Source organism: Mauremys reevesii, linkage group 23 (genome assembly GCF_016161935.1).
Source record: "Mauremys reevesii isolate NIE-2019 linkage group 23, ASM1616193v1, whole genome shotgun sequence".
In the NCBI taxonomy this organism is placed as follows: domain Eukaryota; kingdom Metazoa; phylum Chordata; order Testudines; family Geoemydidae; genus Mauremys; species Mauremys reevesii.
This window is the reverse complement of record NC_052645.1, coordinates 2,148,798-2,166,733: the sequence shown is the minus strand read 5'-3', so window position 1 is coordinate 2,166,733 and position 17,936 is coordinate 2,148,798. Positions and strand designations below refer to the sequence as shown.

The window sequence follows — 17,936 nt, the reverse complement described above, 5'->3', positions numbered from 1 at the left end:
CTCCCTGACCCAAGGTTCTAACCAGAGTGGCCCCATTCATTTTCTCCACTGGCTTCCTCCATGATTATTTCCATTGACTTGGCTCCCTATGCACCTGTCACTGGTCCAGGGATGGTTGCAAATCTGGAGGGAAGGTGTTTGCGGTCGAAAACGCTCACGATTTGCTTCCTCCTGGCTAATGTGCCAAATTGACCTATTGGATGAGTGAGGCGCGCACTTCCACTTTTTTGAGTGTGAATACGTGAAAAGGGAGGTAACGTTTGTGGGTACAGCGCACTCCCCTGACCCCAAGGTGGTAACCAGAGTGGCCCCATTCATTTTTTCCACTGGCTTCCTCCATGATTATTTCCATTGACTTGGCTCCCTATGCACCTGTCACTGGTCCAGGGATGGTTGCAAATCTGAGGGATGGTGTTTGCGGCCGAAACGCCACGATTTGCTTCCTCCTGGCTAATGTGCCAAATTGACCTATTGGATGAGTGAGGCGCACTTCCACTTTTTTGAGTGTGAATACGTGAAAAGGGAGGTAACGTTTGTGGGTACAGCGCACTCCCCTGACCCCAAGGTGGTAACCAGAGTGGCCCCATTCATTTTTTCCACTGGCTTCCTCCATGATTATTTCCATTGACTTGGCTCCCTATGCACCTGTCACTGGTCCAGGGATGGTTGCAAATCTGGAGGGATGGTGTTTGCGGTCGAAAACGCTCACGATTTGCTTCCTCCTGGCTAATGTGACAAATTGACCTATTGGATGAGTGAGGCGCGCACTCCCACTTTTTTGAGTGTGAATACGTGAAAAGGGAGGTAACGTTTGTGGGTACAGCGCACTCCCCTGACCCCAAGGTGGTAACCAGAGTGGCCCCATTCATTTTTTCCACTGGCTTCCTCCATGATTATTTCCATTGACTTGGCTCCCTATGCACCTGTTACTGGTCCAGGGATGGTTGCAAATCTGGAGGGATGGTGTTTGCGGTCGAAAACGCTCACATTCTGCTTCCTCCTGGCTAATGTGCCAAATGGGGTTGCAAATCAGGATGGACAAAGTTTGTGGTCAAAAACACTCACATTCTGCTTCCTCCTGGCTAATGTGCCAAATTGACCTATTGCAGGGTTCTGGGGGTTTCTGCATTTTAATTTTATTTTAAATGAAGCGTTTTAAGCATGTTAAAAAACTTGTATACTTTATATACAACAATAGTTTAGTTATATATTATAGCCATAAAAAGAGACCTTCTAAAAATATTAAAATGTATTACTGGCATGTGAAACCTTGAATCAGAGAGACTAAATGAAGACTCGGCACAGCTCTTCTGAAAGGTTGCTGAACCCTGATCTTTTGGATGCTTGAGGCATGCTCTTTCACTTTTTTATGTGTGAATACGTGAATAGGGAGGTAAGGGTTGTGGGTACAGAGCACTCGCCTGACCCCAAGGTAATAACCAGAGTGGTCCCATTCATTTTTTCCACTGACTTCCTCCTTGATTATTTCCAATGATTTGGCTGCCTATGCACCTGTCACTGGTCCGGGGATGGTTGCAAATCTGGAGAGATGGGGTTTGTGGTTGAAAACGCTCACGATTTGCTTCCTCCTGGCTAATGTGACAAATTGACCTATTGGATGATTGAGGTGCGCTCTTTCACTGTTTTGTGTGTGAATACGTGAAAAGGGGAGGTAAGGTTTGGGGGTACAGAGCACACCCCAGACCCCAAGGTGGTAGCCAGAGTGGCCCCATTCATTTTTTCCACTGGCTTCCTCCTTGATTATTTCCAGTGACTTGGCTGCCTATGCACCTGTCACTGGTCCAGGGATGGTTATGCATGTGTCACTGGTCCAGGGATGGCTGTGCCCCTGTCACTGGTCCAGTGATGGTTGCAAATCTGGAGGGATGGGGTTTGTGGTTGAAAACGCTCACGATTTGCTTCCTCCTGGCTAATGTGACAAATTGACCTATTGGATGAATGACGCGCACGCACGCTTCCACTCATTTGTTTGTGTGTGACATTATTGATATAAACTGGGACCATATAGAACATGGTTTGCAACCAAGGTCCTGTAGTGGCACCAAATCTTAGGTAAAGGTGGTCATATACGGTGGCTAAGACCAGGTTATGATTATGCTGTCTGTATGTCTGTGTATCATTTTGTAGTTGAAGTTATAAGTATTGGCTCTGTACTGTCTGTATTTTGTATTTGTGCTCTGCTTCTGGGTGACACTGCAGACAAGTTGGTGTTAGCTCTGATAAGTTCGTTTGATGGCCTATTAAGGACCATCAGCTACACAATCGACCCATGCAGAGAAGGCTGATACGCCTTGTAACTGAGCAAAGTATGCAGGGACTTGCCCATGTGACTCTAGTCTCCATTTTGCTGTAATTTTCCACAGTAAGGACAAAGGTTCTTACACCTGGAAAAGCCTATATAAGGCTAATGCCTCATCTCCATCTTGTCTTCAGTCCTGCTTCTTACCTCTGGAGGGATTTTGCTAGGAAATGAAGCTCTACGCAAGGGACTAGTGACCCATCCCAGCGGGGGATGTTCTCCAGAGACTTGATTTGAACCTGCAGTTTACTCCATCACTGTTACAAGCCTGAACTAAGAACTTTGTCATTACTCTATGTAACTGATTCCATTTAACCAATGCTAGCTCTCATCTCTACCTTTGTGCCTTTATGAATAAGCCTTTAGATTTTAGATTCTAAAGGATTGGCAACAGCGTGATTTGTGGGTAGGATCAGATGTGTATATTGATCTGGGACTGGGGCTTGGTCCTTTGGGATCGAGAGAACCGTTTTCTTTCATTGGGGTGTTGGTTTTCATAACCATTCATCCCCAGGATGAGTGGGTCTGGTGGTGATACTGGGAGACTGGAGTGTCTAAGGACATTGTTTGTGTGACTTGTGTTCCCCAGTGCGGTGAAACCAAAGTCCTTTTTGTCTGGCTGGTTTGGGTTGCCTTAGAGGTGGAAAACCCCCAGCCGAGGGCTGTAACTGCCCTGTTTGAGCAATTTGTCCTGAATTGGCACTCTCAGTTTGGTACCGCCAGAACTGCCTCGTCACGGTGTGAATAACTGAAAAGGGAGGTAAGGTTTGGGGGTACAGAGGACGCCCCTGACCCCAAGGTGATAACCAGAGTGGCCCCATTCATTTTTTCCACTGGCTTCCTCCTTGATTATTTCCAATGACTTGGCTCCTATGCACCTGTCACCAGTCCAGGGATGGTTGCAAATCTGGAGGGATGGCCTTTGCTGTAAAAACGCTCACGATCTACTTCCTCCTGGCTAATGTGCCAAATTGACCTATTGGATGATTGAGGCGCGCTTCCACTTTTTAAGTGTGAATACGTGAAAAGGGAGGTAAGGTTTGGGGTATGGAGAACGCCTATGATGAGACCACTTTCTTTTTAAATATATTTTTATAATTTTATACTTTGCATTATATATATGGACACAAATACAGAGAATAAATTTTTCAAGTAAAAACATGTTTTATTAAATTCTGATTATACATAATGCAACCCAACGAAATATAGTTTTATGTTTTGAACAAGAGGCATTTAAACTAGGGGTTTCTCTATTGGGGTTTTTTGGGGGGTAATGAAGTGAACTATGCACATTTCTTGCAGTTGTACTCTTTCTTCTCATCTTTCAGGTTTTCTTGATTGGTTCCTTCTGCAATGCAGGGTATATGTGCCCACCTCTTGCAAGAATCACACTGGACCTTTGATAAGTAACAATTAAGAAATGAAATCACAGAAGTTATAATGTTACACATACTTAGCATTCACTCATGCTATTCCTTCCACATGGGAGCATTACCTAATATATGATAATCAGCATGAAGAAAACGATTACTGCTGTGGAATTTTTACAGAAATCATGCTCCTTAACCAGTTTATGGCATATATTTCTCATTCAATATTATTTATCTTACCATCGTGCAATCCTCATTTTCTTTTTCACAGTTGATACAGTTGCAGTATATACAGTAGTCCTCCACGCTTTCTAAAAATAATTATAGCGTTATGAAATGATCAATATGGTATGACCAACACTGAAAATGCAAACCTTGATTTATTACTTGTCAATATTTTAATGCAGTCAATGGTTTTAACTTTTTTTTATTTTTTGGGAATCATAATTTCTCAAATTTTTACTTTACTGCACCTGTATCTAAAAATGCAAATTTCATTTAACTGATCAATAGCAATCATTCACCCCCTTCAAATTTTTGTGTACTTAAAGATATTATTGATTCGTAGTCACCATTAGAGAACCAAACCTGTGAGATATCCCACTTTAGGGGTGTTACGATAACTGTCTACTATGTGACAAAGTTCCACTCTTCATGTTATCGTCGCATGTGCCTAATGAGTCCACAATACACGCAAGAAAGTAATTACCTGACTCCTTCATTAGAAGAATTGCTATATGTCTTCTAAATGCAGTAGTAGCCCCTTGGGTTGTTTCTACCAAGACTGAAGTCTTTGTGCTGCAAATACGTTTCTGCAAACTAGCAACACAGATATTTAGAATACACATAAGTAACAGAGGTGAAAGTTGGCCAGTCTAGTGTACCGTTAAGAACTGCCCACTGGTTCCTTCCCGTACATGGCTGACATTACACTACCGCTGTGGCAGTGCTTTATGCTTTAACGGCGCTGCCCCCTTTATCCCATCTGCCCCGCATCAGTGGCCCAGCCATAGGGTCCGGCAATGCTGTTGAACGCTCCTGGCAGGGCTGCCTACGGTGGGTGACCAAAAGGGCCTCTGGGTTATGGTGATTTACAAGCACCTGGTGCTCCTGGCCACTGCAGCAGCAGATGTCACGAAGGGCTGGCTGGTACAATCTGGTCCCCCCAGCACCGCACCTTCCACTGGAGACCCCATTCCTTCTTGGGGCCAGAAGCGCACCCCATACACCCTGGCAAGGACACCGGTGCAGTGCCCACTGGTAATCTCTGTCATTTACTTTCAACATGGATAAGTAAACATACATAATATTAATGGCAATTTGCTATTCAATACCTTTAAGATGAGTGGTCCGCAGTTGTGGCCATCACTTTGTCTTGGATGCGGAACAATTTTACTGTTCCAATCAGATGAGGATTTACTAGTTAATCGTTTTATGAAGTTTCTGAAATTTTTAGAGAGTACATTAGCAGACTGCATAAATGAGCTCTGCTTTCCCTTCCCCCACCCCCTCTGGTTTCTCGACATAGATAAAAATCCATTCTCTCTCTTTTCAATTAGTAATTGGAATGACTTACTGCTCACATACATACACACTTGTTTTCATATTATTGTCTCACACTTTACACAATGTCTCACCTGATTTGCTGTGCCCCATGTTGATAATAACACATTCTCAAACATGCAACATGCTACTATTTCGTGTCCACATTATGTTAAGTCTTTCCCCAGAATCAAATCACTACTTGCATCCGAAGAAGTGGGTATTCACCCACGAAAGCTCATGCTGCAAAACGTCTGTTAGTCTATAAGGTGACACAGAAGTCTTTGCTGCTTCTACAGAACCAGACTAACACGGCTACCCCTCTGATACCAATCACACAAGTTCACTCAAAGTCCATCATTAAGCATATTCAGTAGAAGTGCATGCTGTTTCAATTTTTACTTGTCGTTAACAGGAAGATGTTAGTCTCAGTGTTGTTACATTCCCTTTAAAAAAATGTCAATGGAAAACTTAATGTCCAATGTAAAAGCAAGCATCTAAGAAATCACCTCCAATTCCTCAGGCATGTCCTTTCATATCTGATCTCATCACACAAGGGGTCAATTATTAACAATTCCTTTTTTTCCATCAAGGCTATCTGTAAGTTTCAATATATTCACAAATTTTATTGGTCATGAGAGGTTTTCAAAAACTTTCTATTGAATTATCAACAAGCATTATGCTACTAACATATTGTTGTTTGTAATGTCTCAGTAAGACATAAGATATAAGCATATTGTGAAATCAATTAATTCTTTACAGAATGTATTCTTCCAGGATACATGAACAATGTAAAGTGACAGTTGCCATTTTTTATAACATTCACATTCCTCTTTCCTTAGCATGCACTGAACACAGTGAAAACCCGCAACAAGGGAAATTGTAGTACAATATAAAACATCTTACCGCAATAACCCAATGACCTGGTGTGTGGTAAGGAAGCAATAATATATCATTTTGAAGTAATTCACTCTGTATTTATTTAAAAATCAAAAAATTAGTATTTCAATTATAGTTTCCAGTGAAGCAAACCATTAAATGTACGTTATACTGTATTTCCCAAAATCATTACATGTCTTACTATTAGACTACTCCGCCACATCAAACATACCACTGTATTTTCTGCTTCAACCTGTATTTTACTCACTGAATGAAACTGAGCTTTTCTCATACTATGTATTACAGTGTGTCAGCATTTACCTTCACTTTCATTTGAGTAGCTCTTCCTGAGAGAATGACAGTGGAAACTACTGCTGAGATGGCTTCTACCTGTTGACAGTCAACAAAGTTATTAATGCATTAATAATTGTGGCATGTCAAGCACAAAGTTAATTTAACATAGACAGGCATGCAAGGGATCCTTCGTTTTACAAATCAGATATGTATATGTAAGAGTGTCCTATAAAAAGTAAATGATTTGTAATCAATGTGCTCTGTCTTACTTAATTTAAAAATGTGACTAAGCTGTTTGCATACTTGTGTACAATTAATGGACCCAATGAACTGTACAGCAAAACTAATGGGGCCCTCTATTGCATGTCCAATATGCACCTCCAAATACCTGATACTAAATTTTTTTAAGCATAAAATACAAACAAATGTTGCGATAACCGGTGTCTGTTGATATTTCAAGGGGATTTGGACTTAAATATGTTGTGCCACATTACCGTGATTGTTCACTTATTGAATCAATGTATATTGTCATGTATCATCACAGTAAGTAGCCTACCTTTCCATCTGCTTTCTCAACTACACAGCTCAAATATGCATCAATAACCTACAACACATGATGAAAGAAAAGCACAATTTCAATGACATTTGATTAGTCAATCCCATTACAAAATACTTGTTTACTGGTACTTAACTGTACCTCATCAGTTATCCAGCTTTTAGGTTTCAGGCAATGAAAGGAGGAGCCATATAATTTAATGTTTCTCACTTTGGCCTCCAGTCTCTCTGTGTGTTTGCTGGTCATTACCAATTTGACTAGGGGAAAAAGAATTACGCATATTATATGCATGGTAATATACTTTACTTATCCTCTGTTTTACTACCCTCAAAGCCGCCACCTTGTACATGAAAACCTATAATATTGTTCCAGTTATGAAGTATGTTAATCTGTGTAAGAAAGGTGCTGGAACCAATTACCTTTCTGAAGCCATTGGCTGTCTTCCAAATTCTCCGTAAACATGTCATCAAAACTGTCATCAGCATCACTTGTATCATTGTATGAAACATTTTGCCCTCTAGACTCCTCTTCTTCCATTGCTGTCACCTCTGTGTCTTCCACTGTGCTGTCGGGAGATCCAGTGCCATCCACGTTTCTAATCCATTCCGTGGGTGTTTCTGGTTCAGTCTCACCAACTGCAGTTTCAGTTCCAATTTTTCCCTCTAATTTGCTTTCAGCAGCTAATGTTGGTGGCTCTTTTAATGGTTTTAAGTGTGCAATACTGTACATGCTTTGTAACTGTTTCCTGAGAGGGTTTGTAATTTCACTCTCTTACCTTCAATTCTCATAATTTTGTAAGGTCCCCGATAGTTAGATTCCAGTACTCCACCTTTTCTGGTTCTCTTTCTAGCGTTCAGTAATAGAACAGAGTCCCCGACATCAAATGCTATTTCCCCGTATTTAGATTTCTTTCTTTTAGCATAAAGTCTTTGTTGTTTCTCCTGTGCTTTGGCAATGTTACCTAGGGCCAGTGCAATGTCAGCATCATGTCTTGACGTCATATCTATGCTGTACTCTTTGCAGAACTCTTCCACGAATGTATTAATATCTGGGATCTTTGTAAACAAATGGAGAAGGGGTTGTATTTGTAAAATGAAGACACACTGAATGCCATGTCTACATGACAGGTGCTGGAAAAAAACACACACTTACCGGGTAATTCTCTGGGACGTCTGTTGGAAACACTGGTTCTTCAGTAAACATTAGACGAAAAGGTGAAATTTTTGTTGTTGCGTGTGCTTTTGTTCGCAAAGAAAACAAAATGGGATCAAGAAATTGATCCCAGTTAGTCCCACTTTCATCAACCATCTTCCGCAGTGCTCTGTAAAAAAGGGACATTGATTTGATTGCTTAAAAAAAGAAAGTCACATGTACGGTCTTGTTTAAAACAGATCATACATAATAAAAAAGGTGTAATACAGAATGAAAAAGACTTTCCATGTAACAATTCCTTTGGAGATTTTTCTGTGAATTCTATCTTCTAGCATAACACAGTCTACTTGCCATTAGTACTATAATATTCCCAAAAAATCACTTACCTTTTTATGGATCTATTAGCGTTCTCAGCCAAGCCATTGGTCTGTGGGTGGTACGGACTGGTGAAGCTACGTTCTATTCCCAATTTTTCACAAAAAAACAAGTTAAACTGAAAGAAAAGAAGTTACACCGTTACCTTGCATATAGGCTTCTGTTGAGGACTGTTCCATTGCATATTTGCCTCTACTTTTATGTTTTTATTAGCAACAGGAATAGACTATCTTTTGATATTTGTTTTTTAAACCAGTAGTTTTGCATTTCTATGTTAGATATGAAGAATAATAATGGTATAGGAATACTGATGGTGACCAACAGCAGTTTGGGAAAAAAAATTAATAAAGGATGGTGATTGTTGGAGATCAATGGGTGACCTCATAGTGAGTTTTACTGCATATTACAAATAACCAGAAAAAAAAAGGCCATTACCTTATTATTGAATTCTGAACCAAGATCTGTCAGTATCCGATATGGGCATCCACGTCGAAGAATCACTTTGTGTATGTTCATAGTCACTTGAATGCTGACTTACTTCTAAGTGGAAAGCCTTCCACCCATCTTGACAGATAATCTATGACTGTCAGTATATACTTGTATCCATCCTTTGTTGTTGGTAATGGTCCTATTAAATCCATTCCCAACAATTCCCAGATCCGCGTGACCTACATACAAGGGTACTAGTTACAGACATACTACACATGTTTATTACTAAATGTTCTCAAAAAACCCGTATGTCATAGGGAGAGTACAGAATGTAATATGGTTACAACAGCCATAGAATCCGAATGAAAGCCCACTTTTAAATGATAAAGGAAAAGAAAGAAAGGGAAAACAAACCAACAGAAGTACAGGAATGGGATATAGAAAACAATACTACAGTAAAGCTGTAGAAGTATCCCCAGCCACTGAGATGTCGCATGACAAGTAATTGCTGCACTATGCTGTACCACTTGTATGCATTGGACTCGTTTCAAAAAGAAACCCTCATTGCATTTCAGAAATAACAATGGATAATGATAAACAATAATGTGTCTTGATCAAAAATTAACCTTTATGCTTTTCAAGGTGGTATCCAGATTTGATTGCTTTCCCTGTTTCTGGCAAGTCAGGCATTGTGCAACCTGGTTTTGATAGAACAAAATGATGACATGAACATTTTGTTATGGAAATAGTATTCCAAAGGAACACAGTTAAGATTTGCCCACCAAATATAATTTTATATTCCTTTTCTTCATTGTGAACTTCTACTTCACTTTTAAATAGCATTCCTCAGGATTTCGTTTCATTACTGTACATACCCAATTGGTAATGTCTTTTGTCATCCCTGGCCAATAGTGTTTTGATGTCAGCACGTTCCTCGTTTTGAGTATTCCAAGATGTCCACCCACTGCACTGTCATGAAACATTTCAAAGAGTCGCAGGGCTTCTTTCATGGTATGCACAACGGCCACCTTTCTTCCTTTTGCTGAATGGAACAATTTCCTCTGTTGATCATAGAAGACGGAGCACGGAGGATGATTAAGGTTTATCGTGGCCCTGGGCCACAGCAATTGTTCTCCCTGTACCCACCCTGTCCACCCGCAGCAACACCTATGGCCCTGTCCCTTGCGTCCTCTTCACCGGGATCTCAGCCATGTTCCACCTAGGCTCCCCACCATTTTGCCTGCCCCAGAACTCCTTGTCTCATTTCCTAACCACCCCGCTCTCCCACACAGCACTGGGACTGGAGAAGCTCTATTCCTATGTCATGGCTGTACCAGGAACTGAGAGCTCCTCCAGTCCCAGGGCTGCAGTGGGGTTTTTGATGCTGTGGTTCTTTAGGGGACCAGGAGCAGGGTGCTGTGGATTCTCCTGCCCCACCAGGCATGTATCCTGGAGATGAGGTTGGGCATATGGGCTTCCCTGCAGCCCTGTGGCTTCTGCCAGGGCTGTGGTGGGGGCAACATGTTTCACTTAATCTGTAACTGGTTACTTGCAAAAAAATTATTAATTATAAGGTGTATGCCTATCAAAGACATCTATGTACACTATGAATCATAATACCTTGAGTACAAGGGGGAAATTTCACTGTATAGCAGGGCTGCGAAGACTGGGGGTGGGAAGTGGGGCAATTTGCTCCGGGCCGCAGGCCCCCACGAGGTTTTGTGGCCCCTGGAGCGGGGACCTTCACTCGCTCCGGGTGGCCCCGGGACACTCTCTCAGGGCCTGGGCCACCGGAGCTTCTTCCACTCCTGGTCTTCGCCGCCGTGGGGTCCTTATGCCCCGGAGGAAGGTCCCCCCACCGCCAAAGCGGGACCCGCCGCCAAAGTGCAGCCGTGTCTTTGATGGTAATTCAGCAGCCGGGGGGGGCGGGGGTTCTTCTGCTCCGGGACCCGCCGCCGAAGTGCCCAGAAGACCTGCTGAGGGCTCCTGCTGCCGAATTCCCGCAGAAGACCCGGCTGCCATTTGGTGGTGGGCCCCGCTTCGGCGGTAATTCGGCCCCCACCATGGGTCTTCGGGGCACTTTTGACGTAGGTCCCATAGCGGAAGGACCCTACGCCGACGAATTACCACCGAAGCGTGGGCCTCCGCCGCTGAAGACGCTAGGCCCCTGGAATCCTCTTGGCGGCCCTGGTGTTTAGCTAGAAATTTTTGCTAATTTTACATATAGTGATTGCTGGTGGTGCTTGCAGCAGACTGGATAACATAATTAAGAAATGAAAAAAAAATTTTTTTTTCAAAGTCATAGTCATTTATCACATAACTGTACATCACACTGCGTTTGTTGCACCACTGGTATACATTGATTTTCTGGATAATTTAAAGAAAAGTAGAGATACCAATTCCGGGCCCATGAAAGATAATAGTAACACTCGACACAATCCCAGTGTTGGGACATCAGGGCCATCATTACATAGGAAACTTCAGCCTGTAAATGTGTCAGTACTGTATTAAAAAAAAAAGGATTCCTTTCCTTCCAATGAAAAGTTGACAGCATATCGACGCAGGTTCAGTCTGCCAGCTTTATTCATTCCTTCAGGATATCTGCCTGTCTTTAAGTATGCCAAGACATTTGCTATTTTTTCTTCAAAAGACTTCCCTGAGAATCATTTACAAGAGAAAACAGTTACTTAACCACAAACATGGCATATCAATGCATATAAGACTTAAAGTTGAGTTACAAGGTATGAGATGTAGATTGCTGACCTATAAGCAGGGTAAACCAAAATCAACGATGCATCAGTCATAGGCCAAACAGAAGACATACATAAAAAAATGTCAGGCTTGTGCATAATTTTAAAATACTTGTTAATTGGAAATTATGGCCATATTCGCCCAATGCAGAGTGAATGTCATCAGAGATGAAGAGATCACTACAAGATTGTAACCATGTATAGACATATTGACTCAGGACCGTAAATGTGACAGCATAAATATGTCCTTAAAAAAGTAAAACAAGCGGATTTTCTTGAAAGTAAGGGGATCTGGAAAATAAAGAATAAATAATAAACTAATTAACAATATATGGTGATATTCTTATGTCATATAACTAGAAGGAACCTTGAAAGGTTATCAAGTCCAGTCCCTTTCCTTCAGTAGCAGGACAATGTACTGTCCCTGGCAGTTTTTCCCAAGCCACATCTTTTTTTTGGAGCCCTGATCCCTAAATGGTACCCTTACGGACTGTCCTCACAAACCTGGATTTGGCAGGCCAATGCTCAAACCACTGAGCTACCCCTACCCCCGTGGGTACATATGAAAAATTTCTACTTACTTGCCATTATGTTGAGTTAATTTTCTGCTTGGTGCAACTTTTTTTGGAGAAAATACTTTTCTGTAAATCTGAAGATTATGAAAAAGAGACAATCCTGTAACATACACATATCATTATCACATCATTCCATGGCTGCCCAGAGGATTTAGGGGCCCTGTGACAAAGCAATTTTGGGGTCCCGTTCAATAAAAAAATTGCAATACTATATTCTCGTGGGGGCCTCAGCGGCCCAGGAAAATTGCACCACTTGATCTCCCCCACGGGTGGCCCTTGGAAAAAGAAACCTTCCGCATCGCAGCACAAACCCACTTTAGAGAAAACTTCCTTAGGAGGTATCACTGGTTCTCAGAATCAGGTAATGGTAAAAGGCAGTAAGGCTCATTAAAACGGTTGGACAAATTATTTCCGTCAGTGGGTTTTTTGGATCAAAAACTAGGGGTTTTTAAAACAGCAGAAGAAATTCACGGACAATTTCTGCTTTCCTTCGAAAAAATTTTTTATTTTTTGGTAATAGAAAAGCTGAAAGTAATCAGCCAAAACCTAAATATGGTTTGGGTTTCATAAGTACGTTTCAAAATATTTGATGCTTGCTGTGTTTGATTGTGTTAAGAAACAAAAAGTTCTGCTTGAAAAAAATCAAAAACTTTTGAACCACCTCAGCTTGTGACCAAATGCCTGAGCCCACCCAGTCAGAGGTTTTTTCCAGGTTTCTGATACTCTGCTGGCTTACTTGACTCATATGGGTCTCCATAACTTTGGGCTCATTTAGGGTAGAACATAAGAGCAGCCATACCGGGTCGACCAACAGTCCATCCAGCACAGAATCTTGCCTACCGACAGTGGCCCATGCCAAGTGCACCAGAGGGAGTGAACGTAAGAGGTAATGATCAAGTGATCTCTCCCCTGCCATCCATCTCTACCCTCTGACAAAGAGAGGCTAGGGACACCATTCCTTACCCATCCTGGCTAATAGCCATTTACGGACTTAACCTCTATGCATTTATGTTTTTCCTAGAGACTGGCTCCATGGGGTCCACTACAAACCGGAGACGGTTATGGTGGATTTGTCTTTAGTATAGACTATGTACATACTCCACAAACTGATCATTTGTGCTTGTTCCAGAATCTGGGATAAGCCTATGTTGTGAAAACTGACATGCTTAGAAATGCACATGCATGTGCATGGACACTGGTCGCTAAAATTCAATTAACCCAGGAGTTCTCCAACTGGCGTCGGGACACCTCAGGAGGTCACAAGGTTGTGGGGGGGGGTCACGAGCTGTCAGCCTCCACCTCAAAGCCCGCTTTGCCTCCAGCATTTATAGTAGTGTAAAATATATCAAAAAGTATTTTCAATGTATGGGGTTGGGGGTCACAGTCAGAGGTTTGCTATGTGAAAGGGTTCGCCAGGACAAAAAAAGTTTGAGAGCCACTGAATTAACCCCTCTGAAGCCTCAGGGAATGTAGGGGAGGGGGGTGTCTCCCTTGGTAAGGTGGGGAAGAAGGTAGGCGGTGTAGGATATTGCTCTTCTCATGTGATTCCCTCAAGTGGCTAATTTTAAATGAAGCTACCCTCCCCTGAAATTAAATATATACTGTAATTTGGCATTTGAGAAGTGAAAGGGATGGTAGCCCTAATGGAAAAGCTAACAGCTTGGCTCTTCTGCAAGCTTCAAACTGCAAAATGAGCTTTAGGGTAGGGAAGGCTGTGCCTCCCAAACAGCCTGGCCCTGCCCCCATCTGACCCCCACCCACTTCCTGCCCCCCAACTGCCCACCCCAACTCAGAATCACTGAACCCTTCCTGCTTCTTGTCCCCTCACCACCCCCCACCTCCCACCACCACCCCATGACCCAAGCCCTGCTCCCTGTCTCCTGATTGACCCACCCCCATCCACCCTCCTGCTGAGTCCTGACAGACACCCCAGAACACCCACAATACAACCCCAAAGTTCCCTGTACCCTGACTTCACCCCACCTCTGCCCCCTCCCGGTCCCCAGGCCTTCCTACCCCTTAGCCAGCCCCCCCAGCCATAGCCCCTTAACCCCGGCCAATTACCCCTGGAGCCCCGCTCACACGGAGCCCCAGCGCGTCGTTTCCAACAGTCTCCCTGAATCGCTGCAGCGTGGCTCTTGAGCTACGCCACGCTCAGAGTCACGTGGTAAAGGGTGGGGCTGGGAACGCAGCCCCGCTGGAGCTCGCAGCCCCACCCCCTTACCACGTGTCTCTGAAAAGGGAGGTGGTCAGGCCACACCCAGCTGCAGCTGCTCTGAGGCACTACTGGATCCGCTGAGGCTCCAGAAGAGGGGTGGAGACCTCACACGTTCTCTTGGGGGGGCCCTGCAGAGCCCAGGGCTTGGGCCATATTGCCCCACTTGCACCCCACCTCTGTGTGGCCATGCCTCATTCTCATCAATGCCTTTAGTCAATAATTGTAATATAATTTAAGTAATCAACCCTAACATACTGTTACTTGATTATCTTACCAATTAGATCCCACCATCTAAATTGTTTTAAACCAAGCAAAATTACTTATATGTCAGCCAAAGACACATAAAAAAAACAGACCATGCACAGAGAAACAATATAGAAATTGGTAGCAATAAAGAAATCACCATGATTACAGGCTTGCAAACCATTTAAGAAATGACTACATTCTGAAGATTCTTTATTATTCATGCAGTTAGCCAGGAAGACCCTTATTATTTGGGTACTTTTAACAGAGTTGCCCATTACTTGGGATATGCTCATTTAGTGTGGTTACTTGTCTTGGTTTTCCTTGATATTTCTCCTCTTCGGGGGGTGGGGGTAAGTTGTGTAAATCTATCAATGTACTGGTTGTGTGCCCACTGGAATGATTCAAACAGCACTTTCAAGCTGACACCCTTATTTGTCCCACAGTTAGCATGTCCCTGTCATCACCCTTACATCATAAGGAGAGCCAAACTAAAAGAAATTATATTCTTAAAGATTAATACCTGTGGTAGAAAAGGAAACAGAGAGATAAAATGAGGGAACTCACCCACTCCAGGAAGCTTGAACTCGTGAGTCTGCATTGTTGTTCTTAACTCAGAATCTTGATTCTGTCAGGAGTAGATGTTGTTACCTAGGAAGTGGTGGAATCTCCAAGATTTTTAAGCTCAGGCTTCTGAAAGCCCTGGCTGGGATGATTTATGTGGGGATTGGTCCTGCTTTGAGCAGGGGGGTGGACTAGATGACCTCATGAGGTCCCTTCCAACCCTGACATTCTATGATTCTATTCTATGATTCTAAATCAGGCATACTTTGGGTCTATGCACACATGAGAATTCTTAATTGACAGTGAGGAAATGGTTTGGTAGAGAAAATATGGAATTGGTTGATGGGAAAACACTAGATTTCTTTATGGGTAAACTGAGGACTGAAGGAATTTATTTAGGCTAGATAATAGGAACTGATCACCTCTTACTATGGGTGGTGTCCCTTCAGGTGGCTGACAAGTAATTTGTCAGCTTCGTATTTTGGATATCAGTAAGAGTTTCACTACTAGAAGTCTGTCCTACTGCTATGGGTGTGAATAAGGATAGGGGTGTTGCCTACAGCTTGTCACCAAAGAAGTAGGTATGTCTCGCACCTCCATTAACTGCTTTATGCAAGGTTTTTCTCTGATCAGTTTTGGTTGTGTGGGGGTGCGGGAAAAGACTGGATAATGTGCCCTGGTTGCAAAAGAAGACAGGTATTATCTGTGACCACTGAGTTCATAACAGGATATTGATAATAAAATATTTAACCATATGTTGTGACTACTTACATTAAAGAAATCCATTCACCTTAGTTTAGGAGAGAGAGCACTGATTGACAGAAAGTAATAAGGTGTTGCAGATCCCCATAGTGCAATTGTTTTTTCTTCTCCACTGTCAGTCCAGCTTTCATTTTGGCGAGTTTTGCACAAAGATACATCCAATAATTCTGCAGCCACTGGTCATCAGCCCAAGCCTTCATTGTTGCAGAAGATTTCTGCCCTTGGGAACAATGTAGGGTGAGACCATATAATACACTTACTGAATATTTGTGAATCATCTTCTACACATAAGCAATGATGTGTGCACATGGGACTGTAAGAGCTGGATTCACAGGCAAGAGTAATGCAGCAAAAGGCAATCCTAAAATTTGTAAACAGTTCTGATACTTTACATAGACAAATATGAGATACTCTTTTAAATACTCAAGAGATGTGATGCAGAGTTTGATGGAATATAGGGAAAGTATGTCACTGCATCAAGTCTCCTGTAGCAGTAAATTAACAGCAGGGAAGCAGATTTTTATATTTTTAGTGGCATCCAGAAACGGTCCAAGGGAGTTTTCCTGTTGAAGGGGGATGACAGGGGCCGCAGCTTATATGGGCTCGAGGTGCTTAAGCACCAGTAATCTTCAAGGCTGAGGGCTCTGCTCCACCAATATTTGGAGCGGTGTTTCTCCCCTGCCCCCGCCGCAGAGCTTCCCTGCCTGAAAGAAAACAGCCAGTGCCTCTCTCCTTTCTTTGTGCTGTTTCTGCCTACGGATATAGAGATCAGCGGCTGGCAGCCTCTTGGAGCACCGGGGGAGGGGGAGGGGAAGAGGGAGAGAGGAGGAGACAGGAGGCACTCAGGTGCTTCGGAGCTCTCTTCCCCCCCCCCCGCACTCAGGGGGAATAGCAGGGGTGGGGAGGCCACACATGATGGCAGCCCCCCACCCCGGTGTGACGAGCTGGGAATGTTCTTAATGTTTTCTCTGAATACTGTGTTGGTGCCTCAGTGTCTCCTATGCCGTTCTAAAGTATCTAGGTGGTGGATCAAGGTATGTGATTGCTACAGAGCAAAGGGCCAGTGCACCTAAATGCCTGGCACTCTGTCTCCTAGCAACTGATGGCCTGGGCCCCTCCTCTGCAAAGGTGCCAGCTGAAGGTGTTGGAGACAAAGAGGTCAGGTGACCTCCTGGCCCAGGAAAAGAACTGAGCAGAGAGGAGGGGCTGGAGGGGGTTTGGGAGTCTGGAGCTGGCTGGGGATAATGAGGGAAGTGCATATGGGGATCTGGCTCACTGCCCCCAGAATGGACCCAGCTGTGGGATCTTGTTTGCTGTACCTACAAGCTCTGTTTTAGACTGTGTTCCTGTCACCGAACAAACCTCTGTTTTACTGGCTGGCTGAGAGTCACATCTGACTGCAAACTGGGGGTGCAGGACCCTGTGGCTTTCCCTTGAACACCGCTGGGGTGGGATCACTGTGGGAAGCACATGGAGGGGCAGAGGATGCTGAATGCACTAAGGAGAGACCCAGGAGATGAAGATGTGTGAGGTTCTTGCCCTGGAAAAGTCTGCTCCAAGGGAGAGGAGGCTCCCAAAAGTCCTGACTGGCTTGGTTGGGAGCAGTTCCAGAGCATCGCCCAGGGACTCTGTGCCACCCAATACCCACCGCAGGGGAGGCGAGTGGGCTTTCTGGACCTGAGAGAGTCCCTAGGAGCATGTGCAGTGACTGTGTTGCAGAGTGAGTGTGCTGTGGGGGGAGAGGAGGGATCCCTCCACTGGAGCTTGCTGCTGCTGATAATGGGGGGGAGGGGAGAGTCCTCTCTGGTCCTAGACCTGGGGCAGCCTGTCTGCATCCCAAGTTACTTATCCCCAGCCCTGCCCCACCCCAGAGCCTGCACCGCCAGCACCACAAACCTGAGCACCCT

The 17,936-nt window shown here is 43.7% G+C and overlaps 1 protein-coding gene and 3 long non-coding RNA genes across 4 annotated transcripts; all 4 read right to left on the bottom strand.

Moving 5' to 3' along the window:
- Window positions 1-4,434: 4,434 nt before the first annotated feature.
- Window positions 4,435-7,498, bottom strand: LOC120389378 (putative ubiquitin-like-specific protease 1B). The gene is made up of 8 exons (XM_039511907.1): window positions 7,381-7,498; window positions 7,103-7,218; window positions 6,962-7,009; window positions 6,433-6,501; window positions 6,139-6,204; window positions 5,742-5,830; window positions 5,025-5,133; window positions 4,435-4,509 (listed from the first exon to the last, which is right to left on the bottom strand). Exons 1-8 carry the CDS (start codon window positions 7,496-7,498, stop codon window positions 4,435-4,437), a joined length of 690 nt encoding a protein of 229 aa, XP_039367841.1.
- A 254-nt stretch (window positions 7,499-7,752) lies between these two features.
- On the bottom strand, window positions 7,753-8,998 carry LOC120389064. The gene is made up of 4 exons (XR_005590745.1): window positions 8,924-8,998; window positions 8,500-8,606; window positions 8,114-8,282; window positions 7,753-8,016 (listed from the first exon to the last, which is right to left on the bottom strand). It is a non-coding gene; the product is annotated as an uncharacterized LOC120389064 (long non-coding RNA).
- Window positions 8,999-9,045: 47 nt separating this feature from the next.
- LOC120389052 lies at window positions 9,046-9,933 on the bottom strand. Its single transcript, XR_005590735.1, has 3 exons — window positions 9,793-9,933; window positions 9,544-9,615; window positions 9,046-9,156 (listed from the first exon to the last, which is right to left on the bottom strand). It is a non-coding gene; the product is annotated as an uncharacterized LOC120389052 (long non-coding RNA).
- Window positions 9,934-11,227: 1,294 nt separating this feature from the next.
- On the bottom strand, window positions 11,228-15,345 carry LOC120389035. The gene is made up of 3 exons (XR_005590720.1): window positions 15,271-15,345; window positions 12,249-12,316; window positions 11,228-11,573 (listed from the first exon to the last, which is right to left on the bottom strand). It is a non-coding gene; the product is annotated as an uncharacterized LOC120389035 (long non-coding RNA).
- Window positions 15,346-17,936: the final 2,591 nt, after the last annotated feature.

Excerpts from the sequence above, each read along its gene's own strand:
- LOC120389378 (XM_039511907.1), bottom strand. The coding sequence starts at position 7,498 with ATGGAAGAAGAGGAGTCTAGAGGGCAAAATGTTTCATACAATGATACA. Across the intron at positions 5,134-5,741 it reads ACATGCCTGAGGAATTGGAG|AAACTTCATAAAACGATTAA; the intron begins GTGATTTCTTAG and ends TAAAAATTTCAG. Across the intron at positions 4,510-5,024 it reads GCGGACCACTCATCTTAAAG|TTTGCAGAAACGTATTTGCA; the intron begins GTATTGAATAGC and ends CTGTGTTGCTAG.